This window comes from Notolepis coatsorum (genome assembly GCF_963971535.1).
Source record: "Notolepis coatsorum genome assembly, chromosome: 5".
NCBI lineage: Eukaryota > Metazoa > Chordata > Actinopteri > Aulopiformes > Paralepididae > Notolepis > Notolepis coatsorum.
In genome coordinates this window covers 78215779-78242814 of record NC_140169.1, presented here as the reverse complement: position 1 = coordinate 78242814, position 27036 = coordinate 78215779, and the positions used below count along the sequence as shown (strand labels likewise).

At 44.3% G+C, this 27036-nt stretch overlaps 1 protein-coding gene across 1 annotated transcript in view; it reads left to right on the top strand.

Moving 5' to 3' along the window:
- Positions 1-3952: 3952 nt before the first annotated feature.
- The window catches only part of sh3bgrl2 (SH3 domain binding glutamate-rich protein like 2), a 62186-nt gene continuing 39102 nt past the window's right edge, over positions 3953-27036 (top strand). The window contains exon 1 of the mRNA XM_084314006.1: positions 3953-4105. Within this exon, the coding sequence (XP_084170132.1) occupies positions 4061-4105 (45 nt within the window). The 5' untranslated portion in view covers positions 3953-4060. The remainder of the gene's footprint in view (positions 4106-27036) is intronic.

Here is a 27036-nt window from a genome sequence, read left to right as displayed (position 1 = left end):
TATTTAAACCTGGATTCTACTCCTTCCGTATTTAAACCTGGAGTATCCTCCTCCTGCATTTAAGCAGTGTAGCCACCCTCCTTCCGTATTTAAACATGGAGTACCCTCCTTCAGCATTTAAGCAATTAGCTACGAACCTTACTTTGTACTTGTCGTGGCCTTCAATACCCTCCTTGATTGAATACACCCATTTCCCTCCCACTGTCTGTCTGCCCTCTGGTAACTTGGTTAGAGTAAAGGTGTGGTTGTCCTCTAGGGACCTCATCTCCTCATCCATTGCTCTCTCCCATTTACTTGATTCAGGGGACACTATGGCCTCTTTAAAGGTCGGAGGTACCCCACTGACTACTCTGTAGCAGTAATCAATGGTGGTAAGTGTACTGTCATCCTCGTCACTTTCTCTCCGGGCATAGTCTGTCAGATACTTTGGGGGTTTGTGTTCCCTTGAGGGATACCTCCCACTGCTTGGGGCACGTGACGTCACCCTCGGGTGCTCCTCGTCATCGCCCTCTGGGGGTGGCTGACTGTCTGTCTGCACGACCGTGCTAAGTACACTGGGCTGAGGTGTCTCTGTTTCTTCACACCTTACTCTGGAGTCCAGCTCTGGCTCCTCTGTCTGTGTCTCGCTCTCACATGTTGTCTTTGTGACAAACTTGACTAGCCTGTGTTTCTGCACCCTCCCTTTACCGGGATGATGAACTAGGAAAGCGGGGCTCCCTTTGTCATGCCCTACAAAGTCCTTTTTCACATCCGGACTCGAGCTTTCCCCTGTCCTGCAGGTAAGCATGACACACTGATCCAAATTGGTGCATTCTAGCTAGATTACACTTCTTTCCTGTCAGTGCTGTATAAGGGGTGGTGCCTGTGTGCTTATTAAAGCACCTGTTTCTGGTGTAAGCGGCTTCTTGCACCGCATAATGCCATAGACTCTTAGGTAAGTTACTGTCTACTAGCTTACACCTAGCCATTTCGAAAAGGGTGTGCCATTCCCTCTCTGCCACTCCATTCTGGTGTGGAGGATATGGACATGACGTCTCGTGTCTTATCTTGTACCTTCTCAACAGTGATTGGAACTCTCTGTTTGTGAACTCGGTTCCGTTGTCGGACCTCAAGCATCTTACGTTACCATAAGGGGCTACGTCTGCCAGGAATTTCTCCGTGGCCTGGAGTGTGTCACTCTTTGCTTTGAGAAAGTAAACAAACACTGCCCCTGTGCACACATCTGTAAAAGACTGTACATATCTAAAGTCTCCTATGGACTCGTTGCTTACTGGACCGGCTAGGTCCGTGTTAACTAGCGCAAGTGCACCTTTACTTTTTCTGTGGGATTTCTGTTTCTCGATTGAGTAAACTTCCCCGTTTTGCACACTACATATTCTTTGTCAGATCTACACTTTTCACCTTCAATGTGCATGCCTTCTGTCACTGCTTGCAGTTTCAGTAAATCCTCGTAATTACAATGACCCATAATCTCATGCCATGTCTCAATACCGTGACTGACCGTCACGCTACACATATCATTATTATCATTACACTTGTCGTTGTCATTACACTCTGTTTGCAGATAATACATTCTCTGGTACATCTTTATGTTAAACCGTATACCATCAGGCTCTACAAGAACATTTTTACTTTTATCGAAGAATACTTTGGCACCGTTTGCAGTTGCAGCTATTACAGAGAATAGTCCTTGTGGGAATGATGGTACGTAGAGAGCGTTCTTTAACGTCACTGTACACCGGCGCCCCCCACTGTCTGTGAGGCATACCTGTGCGTCTCCTCTCTCTTGCGCCAACCCGTAGGTGCGCTTCCCGTCTGCCAGCTCCATGCTGTGTCTCTCCGGGTGGAAAGTGTTGTCAAAGTTCTTGAACCGACTCCTGTCGTTGATGACGTGGGACGACGCACCTGTGTCCACGATCAGTCCCTTTCTCTGGGCCCGCTGCAGCTGCGGCGGCCTGGCGACGCATGCTGTCCGCGCCCCGAAAGCGAAGTCTTCTTGTCCCGTTACTCTCCGGGCGTCGTCTCGATCCGTCTCACGTCGACCGTCGCCGCCATCTTGTCCGCTGCCGCCATCTTGTCCGCTGCCGCCATCTTGTCCACAGCCGCCATCTTGTCCGTAGCCGCCGTCTCGTCCATGGCCGTCATCTTGTCCATGCGCGTATCACGCGCTCTGGTTGTGTTTCTTCATGCACGCTCTGTCTGTGTGCCCTGTGGATTTGCAGAAGCTACACCAGACAGTCTTTGTGCAGTCGCCTTTCCGATGGCCTTTCTCTCCGCATCGCCAACACGCCAGCTCCGCCGTGGGCCTGGTCTTCTCCCTCGGCGTCGCTCGGGCACCCTCTCTCCCGCCTCCGCGGCGGCTGGGTGGGTATCTTCTGAGGCCTCAAAGTTTCGTAACTTGGCCTTGTACTTTCCCAGCGTCATGTCCGCTGAACCGTGTGTTACCAGGAGTGTGAACGGTTTGTACAGCTCCGGTAGTCCTCTCATCACCATCGCCATCATTAGCCCATCGCTTGGTGCTTCTCCTGCACTCTTCAATGCCGTCATGATCTGCTCAGCTCTGATGACGTATTCGGTCACAGTCTCGGTGTGCCCCTTCTTCAGTGCTGTTAGTGTTATGTAGAGGGCCACGACTCGGGGTCTTCCTTGCCCAATATAATGCTCTCTCAACACTCCCAGGCTTTCTCGGCCTTTGTCTTTGGTGTCGCGGAATATCAGCCCCAAGCTTGTGTCGTTGAGCAGTCGTGCTAACTCACAGTATGCATCTGCATTACGCTTGTCGTCCAGGGCTTGTGCTTCCGCCGTTAGGTCTCCCGTGGGGGCCGTCAAGATCGTCGTCTTCAGTCCCACACCGTGCATGCAGCATAACATGCGCTCTTCCCAGAGCTCGTAGTCCTCTGCCTTTCCATTGAATGAGGGCCATTTGCTCCTTCCCTTGGTGGCCATCCTCTTGGTTGATGGTAGGCGTAGCTTTAGCTCTTGTTGGCCTAGCGTCTAGCCACGCAGTGCTCCCGGCGCTAACCTAGCCTATACTTCATCTAAACTTGCTACCCTTATTATTTCGCCCCGGCGTGATCTGGGCCCATAACCTATTGACAGAATCTGGCTATGGGGCGACAATAATGTGGTCAAGAGGCATGGTTTCTATCTTTAGCCTTTGGCGTAGTTTATTATTCACATATAATAAAGCAGCACATGAGTTCTCCTCTCCGTGAGAGGCAGGTGGGGAAAGAGGTAGAGGGGGAGGAGACATCTCCTTAAATACTCGCCACCTGGTGGCAGCATTAGTGGCTCCGCCTAGAGCGCCCTCTAGTGGAAACAGTTATATATACAGTTAGACAGTTACTTGCAATCCTACATAGAACCTCTAACTTTAACAAGATAGAATAGTTTATTGATTTAGAATGGAATAACACATAATACATTTGAACACAAGATGAACACAGGTATACACATATCACCATTGGCATTTACCAATAGGATTAAAATAAACACAATAAAGCCATAGGCGTGTTTCCATTGCGGTCCTTCTATATAAATCCCTCTATAAATAAATGAATCCAAATGTAATGCAAATTTTAGCAAATACAGGGTCCTCTCTCTCAGAGAGATACACATTAAAAGTTTTTTCCCCCCCGTGACCTAACTATAGCTAACGGAGAGACTGCAAGATAAATATTGATTTAGTTGTCACAAAACACCCTGCAAGAAATAAAGATGAAAGGAACTACACTTCCCAGAATCCCATTGCCAATCAGACCCTCTAGCAGTGCTTGAGGTCATGACGACAGAGGCCAGCAGGGGGGGGTGTGGAGCGCACCAGACGATTGTAGCGCACGCTGTGTTATCATCATGGCACAGTATAAATATTGGAGACACGCGCCCACACTCATCTATAGTAGTAGCACGATTTGAAATTAGAGTCACACAAAAAAAACACGCAGTCGTCTTTTCGGGATAAAATATTTCTGACTAAATAAATTAATAATACCACTACTACTAGTAGGCTACTGCCAAAGAGTCACTGTCCCCGGCTGCGCGACGTTGATTTAGGATTACAATGGTCATCAAGGTCTACATCGCCTCCTCGTCTGGCTCTGTGGCGGTGAGTGATTGACGCTTTGTTTGTATATTCATTACGAGTGATGTGGTATATTAGTGGCAGTTGCATCGAAGACATGCATGATATCATAGAACCAGGTTCACATTTCAGCATTATTCTCTTTGCACAGGGAGGGTGTAGTGTAGCCCCTTTCGTGACTGTGATGCACCGAGTGAATCCACTGTCACTTGCTCCTCAATAGGAAACCAACCTAGATTCACCCTGAAGGACTGGTTCTGGCCGAACCGTTCGTTATACAAGAATCACAGAGACATTTCAAAGGTACTCACAGCTGCACGAGGGTTTCGGACATAGATACGCTAGGGTTTGAAAGCTCGGCGTTGCCAATAAACATTTTAAATATTTTTTAGAAACTGCTCGAAACGGCATTATTTCCGGCGTTGGCTGCCTGGTGTTCATGCGCATCATGCACCCAACGCCGGAAATAATGCAATGTTGACCAGTTTATACAAATTATTTAAAATGTTTATTAGCAACGACGAGCTTTCAAACCAGCCCGTATCCCTGTCCGAAACCCTCGTGCAACTGTGAGTACCTTTGGAATTTCGCTGTGATTCTTGTATAACGAACGGTTCGGCCAGAACCAGTCCTTCAGGGTGAATCTAGGTTGGTTTCCTATTGAGGAGCAAGTGACTGTGGATTCACTCGGTGCATCACAGTCACGGAAGGGGTTAGTGGAGCGCAATGTTTATTATGTAACTTGTATTATGACTAGCGCTTGTATGCGCGCGTCTATAATTCCACGTCCAAGCCAGTTCTGATTCTATAAAATATAGAGATATTCTTGATAGTCCATTATTATATTATGCTCTTTCAACGCAGCAACTTTCCATCTGTGACTGAGCATTATGATTCATAATGCACTGGAAGGAAGCAGGAGACTTGGGTGGGTATATTTCAAATGAAGTAATTCAATGCCAATGGTCTATTGATACTGGTTGCATTAATAATATCGTAGTGTTGAATAATAACATAATTGTGTAGCCTATACGTGACGCGTGTTTCATTGCGTTATCTCTCTTCCAAGGCTGAGAAGAGGGCATGTTTGTTATGCAAATAATGACCTCGGTCTTTTTTACTTGGAGCCCGGGCATAAATGTACGTGCTGAATATTGTCTAAAGGGTAAACTGTCTTTTATTGGAAGCCAGCTGACCGTGTGCTTCAGGGGAAGGTTGGGTTCTGCTTCCAAACCGGTTACAATTACTTTTAAAGGGACACACACACCACCATTTTTAATAAGCGTATCGGATTTGTCACAAGTCACTCAACATGTGTGTTTTTTTTCCCCCAGAGAAATTGTGAAACCCCACATTGACTTCCTCTACCAACTGGCAACAACTGCTAATACTTACAATATCTCAAAAACCAAAACACACATGTACAGTATGTGGCTGTTTTGGATAGAAATGTGCCTATTCTCCCACTTTTTGTACCAATTCAGATATAGGCTATGTGTCGCATGCAGATATGTTTGCTCACAATAGTCATATTACCGTAATTCCTCTAATAGTAACCGGGTCTCAAATACAAGCCGGGTCTCTATTAATGGCCGGGTGCGCTCTTGAGCTAAGCAATTATAAGCCGGCCTCCTAATACAAGCCGGGTTACTAATATACTGAGCTGCATACTGAGCTAGTTACTTGATTTCACTTTGAAAACGTTGAAATGACCAGTGACCACCTGTAATTGCACTGTTTACTATTTCATACAGTACTTGGTTTCAATAAATGAACCCAGTACATTTTACTGGGTTCAAACTGACACAAAATGTTGATTTATTCATTATGATCTGTTTGAAAATTTGAAATATAGGCCTCCCTCTTATACAGGCCTCCTCCTAATACAAGCCTGGTACCCGCTACAGTTGAAACAAATACAAGCCGGGGTTACTATTAGAGGAATTACGGTAGTCACTGTCCATATACAAATTACTTGAAATGTAAGGTTATACCTATACACACACACACACACCTGCTCTCCATCTCCTAAAACCAAAGGTTTATAATCTCCCTTTCATCATATTTGTTTGATATCAGTTTGATCAGAACCAAATAAAGAAATGTCTGACTGGACCCCTGAAAAAGTAAAATCTCTGACATAAAACACATACATTGCAAAGTGAGGAAGACGGTCACTGTCAGGGCCCGGGGCTAGGCACACACAGACACAGACACACAGACACACAGACACACAGACACAGACACAGACAGACAGACAGACAGACAGACAGACAGACAGACAGACAGACAGACAGACAGACAGACAGACAGACAGACAGACAGACAGACAGACAGACAGACAGACACTTACTATTCTCAAGAGGGGATTTTTGACTGATGCTAAATCAAATGTGCAAATTGTCCTGGTGGTACTAATTGAAAATAGTCTATTTTCATCCCGAAGTCTTTATAATACTGCACCAAGGAACAGTTTTTAGATTAAGTTCAACATGTAAATTCTTTGCAACATGTATTTTGTCGATGATGGCATGGCAAACAATGTATGATGGTATACTTTAATATTAGGTGTATAACTCACAGCCCTACATGGGCAGGAATGTGCCTAATGGAAAGCACATTCAAGTCTTGTCTCAATGAAAATAAATAAATAAAAAGCAGGTCTACTTGATCTTATAAAGAACTAGAAAGCTGCGCTCAGTAGAGCGCAAATCTTCACCAGGCGTCACGCCAGACACACGGACAATCACACAGACATCATACGCATAAAAACTCTGACCGCACTTCTTATAGTAACGCGACGGACAGATGCTGCTCTTCAATTATAGATATTAGCATTGGCATGCTAACGCTAGATGGTAGGAAGGGTGTTAGGAATCATGGGAAGCATGTTAGGAGGGATAAGGGTCATATGAACATTTAGAAATGTATAGGAACTTAGGAAGCATATAGGCAGCAGGATGTTAGGAAGCATGTAAGCATATGAAGGGTGATTAATTCATACATGAATGTTTTTAGATGCGAAGCACCTCTATGACTGGCAATGTCACTAACTAGCTCACTCTGGTCGCTCACTCTGGTCGGTCTTTCACACACTCACTCCTCACTCACTCATTCACTCACTCACTCACTCACTCACGCACTCACGCACTCACTCAGACACTCACTCACGCACTCACTCACGCACTCACTCAGACACGCACTCACTCACGCACTCACTCACGCACTCACTCACGCACTCACTCAGACACGCACTCACTCACTCACTCACTCACGCACTCACTCACTCACTCACTCACTCACTCACGCACTCACTCACTCACTCACACTTAGCCACTCTGGCCCTAGTGGTGACTCACAGGCATGGCACCTTGTGTGTGTACGACCAGTTCAATCTGCCAGAATGCCTCACATCTACTGTACGTATCCTTGTTAATGCATAGCCGGTCGTTGTGTTCAAAAGGTGTAACTTTATGCTGAATATCTATTTCAATGGACAATGATGGAAATTAATTTAAATAAAATACAGCCTTGTAGTTTGCAAGATTAGCTCTGGATAGACATACACGCACAGAGACACACACACACACACAACCAAACGCATAATCACTCCCAGGCTGTTGCCTGGTGACAATAACCTGACAATCCTCAACTCCACCACTGAATGAATGCCTAAGGCCTTAGGTAATGGGACAAATGAGTGATACAATGTAGTTGATCACACTTCTCTGGAATCTCTGGAAAAGGCAAGGCGATCTCTGAGTGTTTAGAAAAAGAGTTATTTTTAGCATCATGACACACATGTACATGCCCCCCCCCCTCCCCACATTAATGCTTGTAATAGTAATGGCATGTAAGGGTCAGCTGTGTCAGGGTTGAGTTTATATTAATGTCATTCACTTTGAATTCCATTGAATTAGAGCTATAATTTGATTGATGGGGGTTGACGGGCATCCCTGATTAATTACAGTGAAGTGTGTGTGTGTGTGTGTAACTATACTTGTGAGAACCGACTCTTGAGGACATTTTGGGTTGTGAGGAGGTTTTTGTCCTTTGCTTATTAGGTTAACACATTGGGCGCCATGCATTGTGCCCATCATTATGCCCTCTCTGCCACCGCTGTAAGCCTATGGAGATGTTTACCTTCTTTGCAGGGCTATAACTTTTTAAATATTATAGCTATGTCTGCATTACTATGGCCCATTCAACATCGGGTATCTATCGTTCCGGATGTGGGAACGTTCAATTTTTTCATTCATACATTGTTGTATAGCTGGGCGATATGACCAAAAACGTTATCGCGATAAAATTATAATTTTTTTTCATATAATTCGATATCGATAATTATCGTCGATATAATGTCTGTCAAGTTTAATTAACTTCTTATGCTGCTGCGAATGTCTCGAGTCGAGTTGATGTAGTCATCAGTCCGCGCACGTTAGCAGTTAGCCGACAAGCGGAATATCTCATGACAATGTAATAAATATGACACTAAAATACTCTCTTCCGCCACAATATATTGAAACGACGTCCACTGTATACCCCACACTACTATAAACGTGGCCTCAGAATTCACGCCACACACATACTCGGCACGTAAATATATAAAACATCGCCGTGCAAGCTAGTTATCCTAGCCAGCCTGTTGTTTCTAAGCGAATGTCTCGAGTCGAGTTGATGTCGTCATCAGTCCGCGCACGTTAGCAGTTAGCCGACAAGCGAAATATCTCATGACAATGTAATAAATATGACACTAAAATACTCTCTTCCGCCACAATATATTGAAACGACGTCCACTGTATACCCCACACTACTATAAACGTGGCCTCAGAATTCACGCCACACACATACTCGCCACGTAAATATATAAAACATCGCCGTACAAGCTAGTTATCCTAGCCAGCCTGTTGCTTCTAAGCGGTGTATTCCATGACAATGTGCTAAATATGACACTAAAATACTCTCTTCCGCCACAATATATTGAAACGACGTCCACTGTATACCCCACACTACTATAAACGTGGCCTCAGAATTCACGCCACACACATACTCGGCACGTAAATATATAAAACATCGCCGTGCAAGCTAATTAGCCTAGCAAGCCTTGTTGTTGAGTGAGTCCTACCTCTGGGTCTCCTTCCGGGTCTCCTTCGCTCTCGGCCATCTCCTTCACCGATTGGTTGTTAGTGCGTGCTCATATCCAAGCTTGGAAAATCGATATATCGAAACTTTGCGACCACGTTTCATGTTTATTTCGAGGAAATAATTTATCGCGATAGTTAGAGCTGCCGCGGTATTGCTGTTTTCCTTACCGCACAAATTTGCGAAATATTTCCTACCGCTGCGGTAATAACCGCACACACACAAAAAAAAAGTTTGAATGCATTTTTTTTGTAGTCTACTCTTTATAGCATATAGCCTGCCTCTAGTCTAAATGTCTATCTTTAGAGGATGACTTTGCAGCATGAATATTGTTTGGGATTCGGCAACCACGCATTCGTTAAAAGTGAAACACGGATTCGAAGTATCCCCTGTGTCGCGGGCAGGTTACCCCCCGACCCTTTCTTCTTCTTATTATTATTATAACGTTACTACTTATGATTACAAAGGCATTCGTTTTGTGGCATTACGTTATATAGTTACACGTTCGTATTTACCGGACCATAGCAAGGCACAAGCGTTACTCAATTCATATCTCAGTTCCTTTCTTTGCTCAGAGCGTGCAGAGTTGTACCCATTCTGCGGTCTGTTAATAAAGTTTTCAATCAGACAAGTGTATAGAACGAAGGGCTTTTATTATAACATTTCGTTGCAGTAAAATCATTATGCCTCGTTCCCTGAGGAGCGACGGTACGTCGGTAATCCACTCCGGTCTCCGGTGGGAGCTAACGTATATTAGCCGTGTTGTGACTGAGCTCTGATCAATGGCTGAGATTCAGGAAGTAAAAGCACTGCAAGACGATCCAACGTGTGAAGCGTCTCTCTTCTGACCAATCAGTGGTCTGCAATGTTTCACATGACTTTTCTGGTACCCAATAGGGTCGCTTGGAACCTCGATAGAGGAGTAGGGTATATCTGCAGAGCCGCAAGCCCAACGAGAGAAGGGTATTTTATTATTATAAAAAAAAAACAGCGGTGACGCGGTATTCAGCCTACTCTTGCGGTGGGCGTGATGTAACAGCGATACCGCGGTAATGCGGTAATCGCGGCAGCTCTACCGATAGTTATCGTTATCGTTTTATCGCCCAGCCCTACATTGTTGTGTTAATACCGTCGAGAATATAAGTATGTTTTTAAGCTTTTCTGCTGTAATTCCAAAAACAAGAGACGCTGTGATCCGGAGTCGCTGGTTTCAGCCATGTCTCCGTGAAGCACATGATGTTGCAGTCCCTCACCTCTCGCTGGAATTGGACCCTCGCCCGTAAATGGTCCATCTTACCCTCTAGCGAACGTGCATTCGCCAGAAAGATGGATGGGATCGCCGGACGGTATTAACCTTAATCTGATTCCGCCTCTCCTGCCCCTGTGTTTCTTCCTGCCGCTGCTTTTGTCTTTGTCTTTGTCCCGCCTGATCGCCGGTGGCCAATCTTGGCATAAAGTGTCTCTAAACGCCTCTTTAAGTCCGGAGTTTAGGTCAATAAGTGACTGGCGGTCGTATGACGTCCCCGCCAGTGTTGTTTCCATAAAAAAAGTAGTAAAAATAAACATAATGACTAAAAGTAAGCACAATCGTTGCGGAGCAAAACCGACTGCGACTAACCTGAGCCGCGCCATCTTCTGGCCATCTTCCGCGCCATCCAAATGCACTCAAGTGTGTATATTGATCCACACCACAATATATCTCTGGGGGAGGAATTTCCTCGATGCACTGATCGCCACTTCCGGTTTGGCGTGAGTGTAACTTGCCCGACCATCCACCAGGCGGCGGTATTGAGGCGTTGCAATATCGGAACAGGGTCCGGCTGCGATCCGGAGGGAGGCTGGATGAATTATGAATGCCATGGGGAAAAAATGAAATATTGATCCCAAACACGTGATACGCCGTTGTTGGCGTTCAACGCATGGCGGGCAATATCGATTTATGTCGTTCTTGGCGCACAATGTGTTAAGGTTAGGGTTGGGCATATCATGTGTATGATTAAGGTCGGGGTAAGGGACTTGGGAATTAATGTAAGTCAATACTAGGGATGGGTACCGAATTCTGTACTTTTGAGGTACCGAACCGAAACACGTCGGTATTACCGATTATACAACGGCATGCAAATTTCTCGATTCTGATTGGCCATTTACACGTCTTTATTGGCAACAATCCACGGTCCTGGGCTCAGGACCCGCCCACAACCGAATCACATATCACTCCCCGGCTCACTCCGGGAGAAAACAAGATCGCGGACAACAAATGGATATGTTGATAGCACCATAACGACTAAATATGAAGCGATTCTGTCAAGGGGAATGTGTTAGTCCTTTAAACAATGTTGGATGATGTAATTGATGGGTCTTGAGTCAATCTAGAACAAAAGAAAAATCGCGGATTGATTGATTGATTAATTGATTGATTTAAATTTCTACTTCCTTCCCACTGACTGCAGCGTTCACTCTCACACTGTCCGACGCTGGCGTACCCACAAACTAGGGCTGGGCGATATGGCCTAAATATGATATCACGATATTTTCTGACCTTTCGGCGATACACGATACGCATCACGATGTTTTTCTTTTTTTCCCCAAACAATTCATTATGAGGCTTACCAAATTTGAGTTTGCAAGCTAACATTAAAGACAAAATAAAATACCCATGCATTTAGCATTTTTATATTATATATTAGATTTAGATTATTAGATTATATATTGCATATATTTAGCAATGAGATATTATATGATTTAGATATGAAATATGATGAATTGAAAATGGGGGACCCTGATGTAAACAAGATGAAAGTCTTTCTCTGGTCTGCATCCTCCAGTCCACTGTTGTTGTATTGAGCTGTACTGTATTGTACCCATGCTGCAATCTGTTAATAACGTTTTCATTCATTCAGACGGCAAACAGAATCATTTTGATTGACAGTCGAGTCTGCCAATTACGTCACAACGCTTGCACCCGCCCTGCTGTTCTTAGCACCAATCGGCAAGCGCGTATTAATTTTTTACTTCCGTCATTGGAGAGCTCAATGACAACAACAATAGCTCCCCGCGGCCGACGTTTAGCTTTTAGCTCCGCAGGAAGACTAAACGACTGGAGGCATAATGATTTTACTGCAACAGATGTTATAATAAAAGCCTTTCCATACATCTGTCTGATTGAAAACTTTATTAACAGACCGCAGAATGGGCACAACTGAGTCAGCACGGGCTGAGATATGAACGACTAATGCTTGCTATATCTAGGTCGACCTCGGACGTTGCTATGTAAATATGCTGATGTTATTGAACATGTAACTATATAACGTTAATGCCACAAAACGAATGCCTTTGTTATCATAAGTAGTAACTTTGATGCAGTAGTGTGTGTGTGGGGCGGCGCTGTTCAAAAGTTTCAACGTGTGGACCAGATTGACGCGACACAATCCTCTTGGGCAAAACATCACGATATCCACGATACGTTTAAAAAGTGTATCGTTAATGAACTGTACCCGATATTTATATAATATCGTCATATCGCCCAGCCCTACCACAAACACACACACACACATACACACACACACACACACACACACACACACACACACACTGTGACACACACACACACACGCACACACACGCACACACACACACACACACACACACACTCCTGTCTGCAACAGCGGGGGAGTCAGACTGAGAGAGAAGCAGCGCTGTTTTAAGTGAGCATGGTCTATTGAATTGATTGATTGGTTGATTGCTAATTTTATTACTGTACCCCTGGTTTCCAACTGGTTAAGTTTAGGCTAAAAGAAATAAATAAAAAAATAGGGCGAAGAAAACGTTTTTTCCTATAGGGCAAAGAAAACGTTTTAATTTGTTTTACCTACTTTATATAGAAGCATCTAAGAATGAAGTTCTATGGAAAGTAGGTCTGCATTCCCTTAACAATTGTGTGTATTGAGCCGTACTGTATTGTACCCATTCTGCATCTGGTAATAAAATGTTCAATCAATCATTCCAATAATACACAGTTGGATGTGTTAGTTGGTTGGATGCACTTCAAGCTGCTTCCACATGAGGCAACTTCTCTCAATCATTCCAATAATACACAGTTGGATGTGTTAGTTTGGTTGGATGCACTTCAAGCTGCTTCCACATGGAGGCAACTTGTCTTTTTTGTAGTTGTGGGAACTACTTTTTCTGGCGGATGGTTTTTTCAATAAATCTTCGATTAATGTGTGTTTATTGTATAGAAATAAGGTTGGATGAATCTGGCAGTTGTATAAAAGCTTTACACCACTTGTAGTCGTGATTTGTGACCAATAAACCATGCCTAGGGGGGTCTAACGACCCTCGGCTGCGCCTCGGCCCTAACGACCACCCCTAGGCATGGTTTATTGGTCACAAACCACTCCTGCGCGTGATGTAATGCTTAAGTATCGAATCAAGTGAAAAAAAAAAAAAAAAAAAAAAAAATTAACTTTTTTCTTTTCATGTCAACGTTCACACGCACAATATATGCTTACCTAGGATTTGACTTGATTCAACAACAAAGCAGTCGGAGCAATGGCAAGCCGAAAACTGTCGAAATTGTAGTTATTTGAAGTTTGGATTTCTTTTTTATGACTGAGGTAGGTAAATTACATTTCTTGAGACTAAAGTACCGAAAAAAGGTACCGTTGGGTACCGGTATCGATTCACAGGTACCGGTACCGGTATCGGTTCAAATGTGAAAGGTACCCATCCCTAGTCAATACTAGGGCTGTCTTAAATACTTCGAAGCTTCGAAGCTTCGTTCGATGGCACACTATACGGGTGGACCTGGCGGGCGGTCCAAAGTGACGTCGGACTACACCTCCCTATAGTGAAACAAAGTAAAATGTAAAATGGGTGAGAAAGGCAGAGAAGTGAGGACTTGGCCAAATTAAGTCACAGGGAGCCTGGAGATATAGGCCCCTGAATCACACACTTCTGCCATTTCCCATATCTCATATTTCTGCCATGCAATGACCTCAATCATAGAATTATTATAGGAACTGTGGAAAAAAGGGGGGCAGGATTCAGGGAGCTAAGAGATGGGTGCCATAGAGGAAGAAAGAGAGGGTGAGAGGGCAAAGGGAGGGAAAAAAGTAGTGTGTGTCGGGAACAAGTAATCAAAAGGGATGCGGCCCCATGAAGAGAACAGTTCCCAGATTAACAAGAGCAGATTAGTGGGGCGGAAATCATTTGCCCAGAACAAACCAAGTGCAAATTATTCCACAGTCTCCTCACGGCTGAGTGGATGGATGGACCCTCTCCCCCCCCCCTCCCCCCGTACACCAATTTCATAGTCATTTTCTGCCTCCGCTATGGATGTTTTCAAATAGAACATCATATCACACCAGACATTAGGGGTGTAAAGATACACGTATCCGTACCGAACCGTTTCAGTACTGGTCCGGACCTAAGGTTCAGTACGGCTGTGTACCGAACAAATTCAACGGTATGTTAACCACTAACAACCGGCGCCCACCGGGGGCTGTTTTATTCACAATCTAATATACTTTTTTTTATTTAACAAATATCCGTTGACAGCCCTACAAGTACAATGAGTTACTGCACACACTACATCACCCCTGAGTGGAACATGGAAAGCCAAACTTCCCCCCACTGTACCGAAAACCCGTACCGAACCGTGACTTCAAAATCGAGGTGCGTACCGTACCATGGTTTTTGTGTACCGTTACGCCCCTACCAGACATTGCTGTTATGTTACATTATAGAAAAGTATCATTAGGATTTGGATTCAGATTCAGATTACTTTATTCGCCATTTCATACAGGTACAAAATGGAACGTGTTTTGGCATTACAGTGCATACTTTTTTCACAATTAAGACAATACAACAGTAAATAAATAATTTTAAGTAAAGTGCAAGACAGGACATAACAGTGAGACAACAATAAGACTGTGAAAGTGCGGTGGTTGGGGACATGGATACAGTGCAAACCAAAGTTCAAGTCCAGAAGTCCAGCCCTAGCAGCTCGCCATAGAGGGGGGGGGGGGGAGCAGGGGGACACCTGACTAGTTTACCAGGCGAGCTGCTGAGGGGAAGAAACTCAGTCTGTGGCGGGACTTTAGTGTCTTGGGCAGCCGTAGCCGCCTGCCGTGGGGGAGCATGTTGAAGAGGTTGTGACCCGGGTGGGCGGGGTCTGCCATGATCTTCCTTGCCCTCCTCAAGGCCCTGGTGGAATGTAGGGACTCGAGGGAGGGAAGGGGGCAGCCGATCACCCTCTCCGCCGAGCGAATCACCCGCTGCAGGGAACCAGGTGATGATGGAGAGGGTGAGGATGGACTGGATGATGGCGGTGTAAAACTGGACCATCATGGTCCTCGGCAGCCTGAACTTCCTCAGCTGACGTAGGAAGTACATCCTCTTCCGGGCCTTTTTATTGAGAGCGATGGTGTTCAGCTCCCATTTTAGGTCCCGGGAGACTGTCATGCCGAGGAAGCGGCAGGACTCCACAGAGGCCACCGGGGTGCCTCCCAGAATGATCGGGGTGGGGGGGGCTGCCCTCCGCCTGAAGTCCACTACCATCTCTACTGTTTTCTGGGCGTTGATGTCCAGGTTGTTGCAGCTGCACCAGCTCAGCAGCCTCTCGATCTCCCTCCTGTAGGCGGACTTGTCCCCCCTGGATCTGAGACCCACCAGGGTGGTGTCGTCCGCAAACTTCAGGAGTTTGACCGAGGGGTGCAGAGAGACGCAGCTGTTGGTGTACAGGGAGAATAGTAGTGGGGACAGAACACAGCCCTGTGGGGTGCCAGTGCTGATGGACTTGGGATCGGAGATGTTGATTCCCAACTTCACCCGCTGTGACCTGTTAGTCAGGAAGTCCGTGATCCACCTGCAGGTAGAGTCCGGCACCTGCAGCAGGGACATCTGGTGCTCCAGGATGTGCGGGAGTATGGTGTTGAAGGCCGAGCTGAAGTCCACCAACAGAATCCTGGCGTAGGTCCCTGCAGTGTCCAGGTATTCCAGGACATAATGCAGAGCCATGTTCACAGCATCGTCCGTGGAACGGTTGGCTCTGTATGCAAACTGCAGGGGGTCCAGGAGAGGGTCTGTGGTGGACTTCAGGTGGGCCAGGACAAGGCGCTCAAAGACCTTCATGACCACAGACGTCAGGGCGACCGGTCTGTAGTCGTTAAGGCCTGTGACCTTGGCCTTCTTGGGCATACACATATACATGCCTCCATTGTGTGATGCCTTGGACAGTTTCTCGTTGAAGGTGACCTGGGGTCATCCTGTCCCACCGGAGGACCTGAGAGGCACCGTCTCTACTTCATTCACCGCCGATATCCAGTCTTGAGTGCTACACTTTTACATTGATACTGAGTTTTAATCCAATAGATTTTAGATGATAGTTTGGTGCCATTGGGCAAAAATGATAGACATTACATTCCAGTCAACAGCTGGAGAATAAACGTGCGTCTCCACTGCTACTTAATATTTTTGTTGGCAGGGCTACCCATTTCTTTACATTTGGATCTCTGATTGTGCCTTTAAATGGTCAGATTTGATGTTGTGTTGCACAGTTCCCTGGTTGCATTGAGCTGCAGTTACTTTACTGAACATATCATTTGGTTGTCTGTACTTAAAGATAAAATCCGTATGCCTTCAAACGGTGACTTGGTATTGCACTTTGTTTAATTATTTATAAATGTTTTTGGTCTGATGTGTGAGTTGGAACTGAGTGGGTATATAGGGGATGGTTTGCTATTTCTGGCCACACCTCCGACTCTTCCAAGAGAGGTCTGGAGAAATTCACGGTACAATAAGTTACTAAACTCCAACCTACACATCTAAACAAAACAAAACATTTGCCTAGAGGTTGTTGTTTGACTGCATTACAGATTCTACCTTTAAAGACTAGTAGGCATAATACCACCACACAGTCTCGCTCCCTCCCTCCCTCCCTCCCTCCCTCCCTCCCTCCCTCCCTCCCTCCCTCCCTCCCTCCCTCTCCCATCTACTACACACACCGAGACCTTAGCAGTGCTGTAATCTTGTGTGGTGAGTGAAGGATTAGCTGTCAGACTTAACTTTGGGTAATCCCTATAGGAGAGCAGTTCTCTAAAACCATAACATGCTTCAGGTGTAGGGTTGGGCCACATGCCAAAAATATATGACAATATTTGTCTGAGTTATAACGGTATTTGACGTGTTCCAGTACAAATCACAATGTGATATGACATTTTTACATTTACTCTGATGATAAGAGTTGTGCCCTTCCTGATGTCTTGTCGTACAGAACTAGTAAGTCGCTTTGGATAAAAGCGTCAGCTAAATGACTAAATGTATATGTACTCATTTAGCTGATGCTTTTAGCCAAAGCGTTTTACAAGTTCTGTACGACAAGTCAGCAGGAAGGGTACAACTCTGGCAACTAAGGGTCGGTAATATTGTTTGTCAAACAGTGTCGAACTTGAGTGCATATTTACATAGTAGAATAGGCAAGGCAGTGTTGTCACGATACTGGAATTTCGACTTCGATACGATACCTTGAAAAGTATCGATACTTCGATACCATTTCGATACCAAAAAAAAATATATATATATATATATATATATATATATTTTTTATTTATTTTTTTTTAAACAAATTTAGCTTTTGTTGCTGGTTGATTCTCCTCAGCTTCGAGTCTGGTACTATAAGAGAAGATAAATATAACACTTTTAAAACCCTTTGTTTATCTTTAGATCACACATTTAAAAATAACTGTTCATCTCACTTCAATCATTTTTATTGCAAATGCAGAACATGGTATTTTCTCAAGCAGACAGATGTAAACACTGTAATCTGTGTTGCATGTACCTCACAAACTGAACAGTTAGTAACAGTTTTTATTTAAAGATAACGAGAGCAAGCGAGAGAGAGAGAGAGGTATCGGTAGATAGAGAGAGAGAGAGAGAGAGGTAGCGGTAGATGGAGAGCGAGAGAGAGAGAGAGAGGTAGCGGTAGATAGAGAGAGAGAGCGAGAGAGAGGTAGCGGTAGAGAGAGAGAGAGCGAGAGAGAGGTAGCAGTAGATGGAGAGAGACAGAGAGAGACAGAGAGGCTATGCTCGGAGCATTTTAGTAATGTTACATTTTCAACAAGATTGCTGGCGCTGCTATTTAAACACTTGGTGGAAACGGGGTAACGTTAACCTTATGTCGACTGTAGTATTGTATGACCTCGACATAACGTTTACACGTTAACGTTACTCCGTTTCCAATGCAGTATTTATAACTGTGGCCAGCTAAGCTAAGGGAGCTAACTTTAGCTGGTAGCTGTAACGTTACAACGAAGCAGCTGTTGATATTATGCGCCATCAGTAGACAACGTATCATGTATTAAACTAGAGTTAATGGTTTAATGCTTCAGTCACAGTGACGTTGAAAGAGCAGCTGTCACGAACCTCTTTCATTTCTTTATGGAGATCGGCGCTGGCACTGCTATAACCGCTTGCAAATAGCATTGGGGCATTTGTAGCTTGTCCTTCGTTGTTTACTTGAAACCCGAAGTACCTCCAAACAGCACTTCTGCTGCTTTCTTTATCCACAAGCACAAGTTGCGGAGGCTCTGCATTTACTATCTTCAGCTAAAATGTTTGTTTACTAACTGAAGAAGACGGCTCTCTGTGACTCTGTGAGGGGGAGGGCTGGACTCGGAGGAGCCGGGGGGGCAAGCACGCTGAGCGCTCTGAACAGCGCGTCAACAACTTGCGGTAGAACACTCGCCAGCTGGTGGTACCGATACTGCAGAAAGTATCGGTACTTCGGGAAATGAGTATCGAAGCCTTTTTAAATATTCAGTATCGATATGTATCGATACTTCGATATTTTTGACAACACTACGGCAAGGTCGATTGTTTCCTTAGTAGCAGAGTGCATACAAGTAAAAGTCAGTACAAAGGTTAGTATTCTTTATTACATTTTCTTTTAAATGTATATAGATATCTTTTCATTTCAGATATTGATTGAAGAAGTGTGTTTTTAGTCGACGATGTAAAATTGGTTGGGTTCCTACTGTCCTGACTGTGGTGGGAAGTTCGTTCCACCATTGTGGAGCAAGGACGGAGAATAGCCGACTTCTCTTGGATGACCCCCCCTGGACCTCGGATAGGATAGTGGGTCTGAGGCGGCCAGATGATGGAAGAGCGGAGGGGTCTTGAGGGTGTGTAGTTAGAGACCATTGACCGGAGGTAGGAGGGAGCGGTTCCCTTCGCTACACGGTATGCCAGGTCGAGGGCCTTGAAGCGGATTTGTGCGTCGATGGGGAGCCAGTGCAGCTCTCTAAGAAGTGGGGTAACATGGGCTGACTTTGGTAGGTTGGAGATCAGGCGGGCCGCTGTGCTACGTATCTGTTGAAGTGGCTTTAGTGGCCAGGTTGGTAGACCAGCAGGAGAAGTTGGGTGGTTTCTTTTGTCAGGAAGGAGCGGATCCTTCTGATGTTGCTCAGGAAGAATCTGCAGGTTCTGGGTGTTTTGCGGCGATGTGAGCGGAGAAGTTCAGCCGGTCATCATCAAGGACTACACCAAGGTTCACGGCTACATCCTCCACTGTGATCAAAAGGTCGGTCAGCGGGGAGGATTCGGCCGGCAGATGAAGTAACTTGCTTAGGTTCAGTTTGAGGTGGTTGGTCGTCATCCAGGTGTAAATGTCAGACAGACAGGCTGGGATCTGCTCAGAGACTTGGATATCTCGGGGAGGAAATGAGAGGAAGAGAGTGTCATTGGCATAGCAGTATCCATCAGGCCATCAGGATGCTCAATGACTCTATGTAACATCAACCCATCCATCTACACTCTATATTTTATCTATTTATTCAAGAGATTTGCACTACATCCATACCTCATTTAGCATTTTTCTTTTATGTATTTTTTTTTTTTTTACCTCATTGTCTGCATTTTTGTACCTCATTGTGCATTCCTTTTTTACTTTTTTGTACTGTATGAAGCACATTCTCAGGGGTTCATACAGAACCAAGCATTTCACTGTAATGTACTTTATACCACATGACAAATAAAAGCAAACTTGAACTTGATATGAAGGTATGAGACGTGATAATGTTTCCCAGAGATTTGGTGGAGAGAGAAGAGGAGGTGTCTAAGAACCGAGCCCTGGGGGACACCTGTCTGTAGGGGGCAGGGCGGCTGACAGGGTACCTCTCCGTGATACTGGACTTGATCAGGAGCGGTTGTCAAGGTAGGATGACAGCCATGCCGGCACAGAGCCTATAACTCCCAATCCTGCGAGGGAGGTTCTGGTGGTTGACTGTGTTGAAGGCTGCTGACAGGTCCAGGAGGCGTGAATATTAAAGGCGACCAACTTGTGTTCGGCTTTTCTCTGATTGGCCGCAACCCGCCGCTAGAGCTGCCGCGGTATTGATGTTTTCCTTACCGCACGGATTTGCAAAATATTTCCTACCGCGCGGTTATTACCGCACGCACACAAAAAAATAATAATTTGAATGCATTTTTTTTTTTAGTAGTAGTCTACTTTTTATAGCATATAGCCTGCCTCTAGTCTAAATGTCGATCTTTAGAGGATGACTTTGCAGCATGAATATTGTTTGGGATTCGGCAAGTTAGTTATTGAAAGTGAAACACGGATTTCCCCTCTGGTCGTGCGCCGTTCACTCGGTGTCGCGGGCAGGGGTGGTTACCCCCCCGACCCTTTCTTATTATTATTACTATAAAGTTACTACTTTATAATAAAGGCATTCGTTTTGTGGCATTACCATTATATAGTTATACGTTCAATAACATCAGCGTATTTACCGGACCATCTCAGTTCCTTTCTTTGCTCAGAGCGTGCTGAGTTGTCCCATTCTGCGGTCTGTTAATAAAGTTTTCAATCAGACAAGTGTATAGAACGAAGGGCTTTTATTATAACATTCGTTGCAGACAGTAAAATCATTATGTCTCGTTTAGTACTCCTGAGGAGCGATGGTAGTCCACTCCGGCGGGGAGCTAAAGCTAACGTTATTAGCCGTATTGTGATGAGCTCTGATCAATGGCTGACATTCAGCATGTAAAAAACTGCAGGACGCTCTCAACGTGTGACGCGTCTCTCTTCTGACCAATCAGTGGTCTGCAATGTTTCACGTGACTTTTCTGGTACCCAATAGGGTCGCTTGGAACCTCGATATAGGAGTAGGGTATATCTGCAGAGCCGCAAGCCCAACGAGAGGAGGGTACTTCATTATTATTATTATAAAAAACAGCGGTGATGCGGTATTCAGCCTACTCTGCGGTGGCCGTGATGTAACAGCGATACCGCGGTAATGCGGTAATCGCGGCAGCTCTACCCCCCGCCCCCACGCGCAGGCAAGCGGCAGTCGTCCCACATCCCAAATGAAATCCAAGGAGCAAGCGAGCGGCAGCGCGGGCAACCAACTTGTGTACCAACCAACTTGTGTTCAGCTGCTGTTCCAACCAACTTGTGTTCAGCTGCGGTAGCAGTGGAGCGCTATGAAATGCGCTGAACTAGAAAGCGTAACGTTATTATGTTTCGCGTTTTTAACAACCAACTACCAGATTCACTCGTCACTGTACATCACCTCTGAAGTATAAACAAAGCCCATACAGTTATGAAATGCGCTGAACTTTTTAACAACCAACTACCAGATTCACTCGTCACTGTACATCACTTCAGCTCCAGCAGCAGCACCGTTGTAGGAAGCCCTTCAATGACAGCGCTCTCATATTTTGCGAATGCATAAACTGTACATCACTTCAGCTCCAGCAGCAGCACCGTTGTAGGAAGCCCTTCAATGACAGCGCTCTCATATTTTGCCAATGCATAAACTATATCTTAAATTATGTGTCTAATATGGCTGTCGCTTATCAATGACTTCGCGACAGCCATATTAGACACATCGCCATAATTTAAGATATAGTTTATGCATTTGCAAATATGAGAGCTCTGTCATTGAAGTGGGTGGTGGCACTAACAGTAGCGATTTTTATTGTTTTGTCATGACCAAACATAATCCCAACATAGATAGGAGGTGTACTGTATGTCAAATGTCGGTCATGTGGTGGAAGAGTTTAGTACAGTCACACAACAGAACACCAGTGTTTCTAGTAGATATGTTTATTAATATAAATAAACACCTCTGTCTGAACTGGTTCGACCAGCGCGTTGGTTCGACCAGCGCTTCTGCCGCGTCTCTCAGCGGAAAAGGGCGTGTGCTAGGGCGGTCACGTGGCCGTGTGGCCAATCAGAGAAACGCTGAACGAAAAGCTGAACACAAGTTGGTTGCCTTTAATATTCACGCGTCCAGGAGCATCAGGACAGAGGAGAGGCCTTTCGCTCTTGTGATGAGCCTCTGTGACCACTATGAGGCCCGTCTCTGGAGTGACCAGTCCTGACCTCTGACTGATTAGGGTCCAGGAGGTCATTCTGTAATAGTTAATTTAATTGAAAATGGTCTATTTTATTCAACTTTTTAATACTGCTGCAAGGAATCCTTTTTTGATTAACACATTTTCTTTTATGTATATATCGTTGATGACTGTATAGTAAAAACACATACCTTTGCATGGATCCATGGTGGTATACCTTTATATATATCTTTATTTTTTAATTTAGTTTTCTGCATTTTATTGATTTATTTCGGATACAAGTCCGGCAGAGAGGAAGGATGGGAGAGGGATAGGGGGGACGACATTCGGCAAAGGTTGCCGGCCCCGGCGCCCAGTATACCTTTATATTTGGTGTATTTGGAGAGGGTCATACATGCCTTCATTACGTCTAGGCTTGACTACTGTAACTCTTTGTATGTGGACTTAGACCAGCTCTCTCGCTACGATACCTACAGCTAGTGCAGAATGCTGCTGTTCGCCACAATAAAGCGTGACTATACTGGCTCAGTTTCCAGATTTAATATTTTAAAGTACGTAGTTTAACTTCTCCATGTTCACACACCAGCTAGAGCACTGAGGTTGTCAAGTCCGTTGCTCCGGGATGTTCCAAAATCTAGGCTCCAAAAGTCCAAAGCTGACCGAGCCTTTGGGGTGAGCTTTTGGCTGCGGAACAGTTTACATATTAGATCTGACCCAACCCTAGCCATTTGTAAGTCTTTGTTAAAGACTCGCCTCTTCTCACTGGTTTTTTGTTTAGATCAAGCTGTATGTCCGTGTTTCTATTTGACTGTGCATTTTATATTGTATTTAAATTTGTTATTGATATGTGTGAAGTACTGTGTACTATTTCTGTTTGTGTGAATTGTGCACCTTGTATTTCTATTAATATTGTATTTACTGTACTTTTGTACTTTCTATTGTGCAGCACACTTCAGTTGTTTTTAAATGTGCTGTATGAATACATCTGACGTTGACCTCTCTTTCTATCTCTCCTTCTCTCTCCAACACAGATGCAGATATACAGACACAAACAAACAAACTAACAAAAACACATACATTTGCATTGACTTACCAAGTCCATAACCATGCATGCTTAACCCTAACCCAGGGGTCAGCAACCTTTACTATCAAAATAGCCACTTTTCCCCCGTCCCACAAAATAAAATGCTCAGGGAGCCGCACAACCTTTTTACCCTTAAAATGAAGATAACAGTGTATAATGTTTTATATATCCCCAAGCATACCCCACATTTAGCATAAAACGCCTTGCAATACCCAAAGTAATTTGCGATTTATTATACTTTATACTTATAGCACACAGTTTGTTGCATTAATGGGATTATAAAGCAACAAAAATATTTTTTTTTTACTTTTTATTGCTGTTTTTACATGTTATAACAAAGGAAAACCTCAAACTCGTATGAAGAGGAGAAAAAAGACTGGCTGTGTAGACCTATTTTTAAATAAAACACAAGAGGAGACAAAACACTGGTGTCTGTAGACCGACTTTGAAATAAAACCCTGAACTATTCAGGTATATTTGAGTCCTTCCCTTATTTGTGGAACATTTATAAAATAAAAAGTAGTCCACTTTGAAAAAAGACTACCATGTGTAGACCTACTTTGAAATAAAACACGGAAAAGGAGAAAAAACACTGGCATCTGTAGACCTACTTTGAAATAAAACCCTGAACTATGCAGCTCTATTAGAGTCCTTCCCTTATTTGTGGAAAATCTATAAAATAAAAAGTAAATTTTTCGTTGTTCGCAAATTTCGCATACAGGTAAGCCTTTTGTTGACTAAATATCTTAGTTGATGAAATATCTTTTCATTTCAGTGTCACAGTATGACATCGATCTCCAAAATAAGAAAAAATACAAATAAAAAAAAGGTAAAAAAAAAAAAGTTGGGCCAGGGAGCCGCAGCTCATTGGCTAAAGAGCTGCATGCGGCCTCGGAGCCGCAGGTTGCCGACCCCTGCCCTAACCCAACCCTCCCTTATTTTTAAGGGAACCCTCCACCAAAACAATAAAGCAGATTTATTATGTCTCAACATCATTGTGAATGAGGGCCTGCCCTCAATGATATGTAAGGACAATTGAAGACCATAGTTCATAATATATCCCAAAACGAACTTGAGTTAAAGAGTTGGACTTGGAACATGTAATTATCTATCTGTATGTCATGTACAGTATGTCATATTATGTTATGATGAATTGAAAATGGGGGACCCTGATGTAAACAAGACTAAAGTCTTTCTCTGGTCTGCATCCCCTTAACAATTGTGTGTATTGAGGTGTACTGTATTGTAACTATTCTGCAATCTGTTATGATGTCAAGTATTAAAATACAGATCAGGGAAATTATGAAAATTAAAAGAATGTCATGGCCTTTGTGCCTTCCCGTGGACTGTTAATCACTCACAAAGGTAAAGATATATGTATTTAATTTTCATTATTTAACTGATTTAATACTTGACATCATAATTTGTGACGCATAATAACTCTCAACTCACTGCCACACGACAAAGGGTTAACCCTTTCACCACCACACTACAGATGGTTAAAGTAGTGAAAGGGTTAAACAGCAAATGGTAAAATGTCCTTGCCTGCAGCTGGATTATGATAACATAGAATGTGATACTGAATGGTCCGCAAACCGTGTGCGTGTGTGTGTGTGTGTGTGTGTGTGTGTGTGTGTGTGTGTAAGACTTCAGGGGAGTTTGCGAACAAAATCTCGATACATCTCTTACCCCTGCCTGACACAAACTCTTACTCACCATGGTTAATTATTCACACACACACACTCGCATGCTGCTGGCCCCTTTAGCTCAGAGGTAGAAGCCATGTAATTTGTCCTGTACTGGGACAAGGCAGGCCCACACAGACCGACAACTTCTTGCTTGTTAGGGGTGCAGTGATCCAATCAGGGGGCGAAATTAAAGCCTGCCAGGGGCGCTCAGTTTTTACCTTTGGCGCTTGCCACTGAGAGCCCTGCCCGCCGTGTGGCGTGTGGACATGTAGTTCATAACGATACTCTTATTTTGAAAATCTGTGCGGGTCTCATTTCCGGCCCAAGCGCAGCTAGAGTCATAATATCGATGGCTCCGGCAGTTAGCAGCATTCGGTTCGTATGATATTCTTATTTTGAAAAAAAACGTGGCAACGAGTCATATCCGCCCAGCCGGGCCAGCCCTGCAGCGGGATACTATTGGCTTCTGCTCGTATCAACACAGAGCGGCCCGCAGCTCTAGTGCCACTGCTAACGTTAATCTCTCAGAATGGTAGCAGCTCGCCCGCAGCATCTAGTGCTAACGTTAAGCTCTCAGAATGGTAGCAGCTCGCCCGCAGCTCTAGTGCTAACGTTAAGCTCTCAGAATGGTAGCCGCTCGCCCGCAGCATCTAGTGCTAACGTTAAGCTCTCAGAATGGTAGCAGCTCGCCCGCAGCTCTAGTGCTAACGTTAAGCTCTCAGAATGGTAGCAGTCTGCTCTAGTCTAGATCGGACCTCCATGAGCTGCATAATACCTCCGTTCCCTCGTTAGCTACCTCGCGTTAGCTAGCTCACGTTAGATCGACCTGTCTCAGTAAACTAAATTGTCTTAACGTTATCTACCGGGCTAGCAGTAGCTACAGATAGCTCCTGATATCAATGTCTTATAACATTGATTGAATGCGTATTCTAGCTGAGGGCATGTTGAATGTGATTTGACAAAATAACCGTAACGTTAAAAATAGGGTCCAGCTGCATCGCCGGAGAATCCTTGCATGCTGAATGTAGGGTCTAGCTGAATATAGGGTCTAGCTGCAGGGCCGGAGAATCCTTGCTGGAGCTGGAGGCTACTCAAATACACACAGACAGTGGAGCTGTTTGCAGATAGCAAGCATTTTGACTTATTGCGTGGTGGCGATGTCTCGCAGATAATACAAGTATGATTATATAATATATATTTTATTTACAAAAATTGTTTTTATATAAAATATATATATATATATTTTAATCAAAAAAAAGTTGGCAGGTAAGAAATATGCTTGGCGGGTAGACTCTTCCCATCTACCCGCCACTGGCCGGTGAGTCAAAAAGTTTATTTAGCTCCCTGGATCCAATTCACCACGATTTGATTCTGTTATATTAAAGCAAAGATTTGATGCATCATGTAACGCTACATTTTGATCACGGTTTGATTAAATTCTATTAATATTTTTAGTTAGTGTAGATATACAATCTGACAAGAGTGATTCATTCACCGATAGTTGACTATATGCAGTTGAAAGTGAAACTTTATGCCAAAGCATCTAGTTCAGACTTATTAACATTATGTCAATTGGTTAAAACACACAATGTCCACAAATTAAGATCAATTATCGATTCTACAGATCGACACAGTTGGGAATTCCACACTCGTATTGATTATCTCGTGCTCCTCTAGTTGGGGGG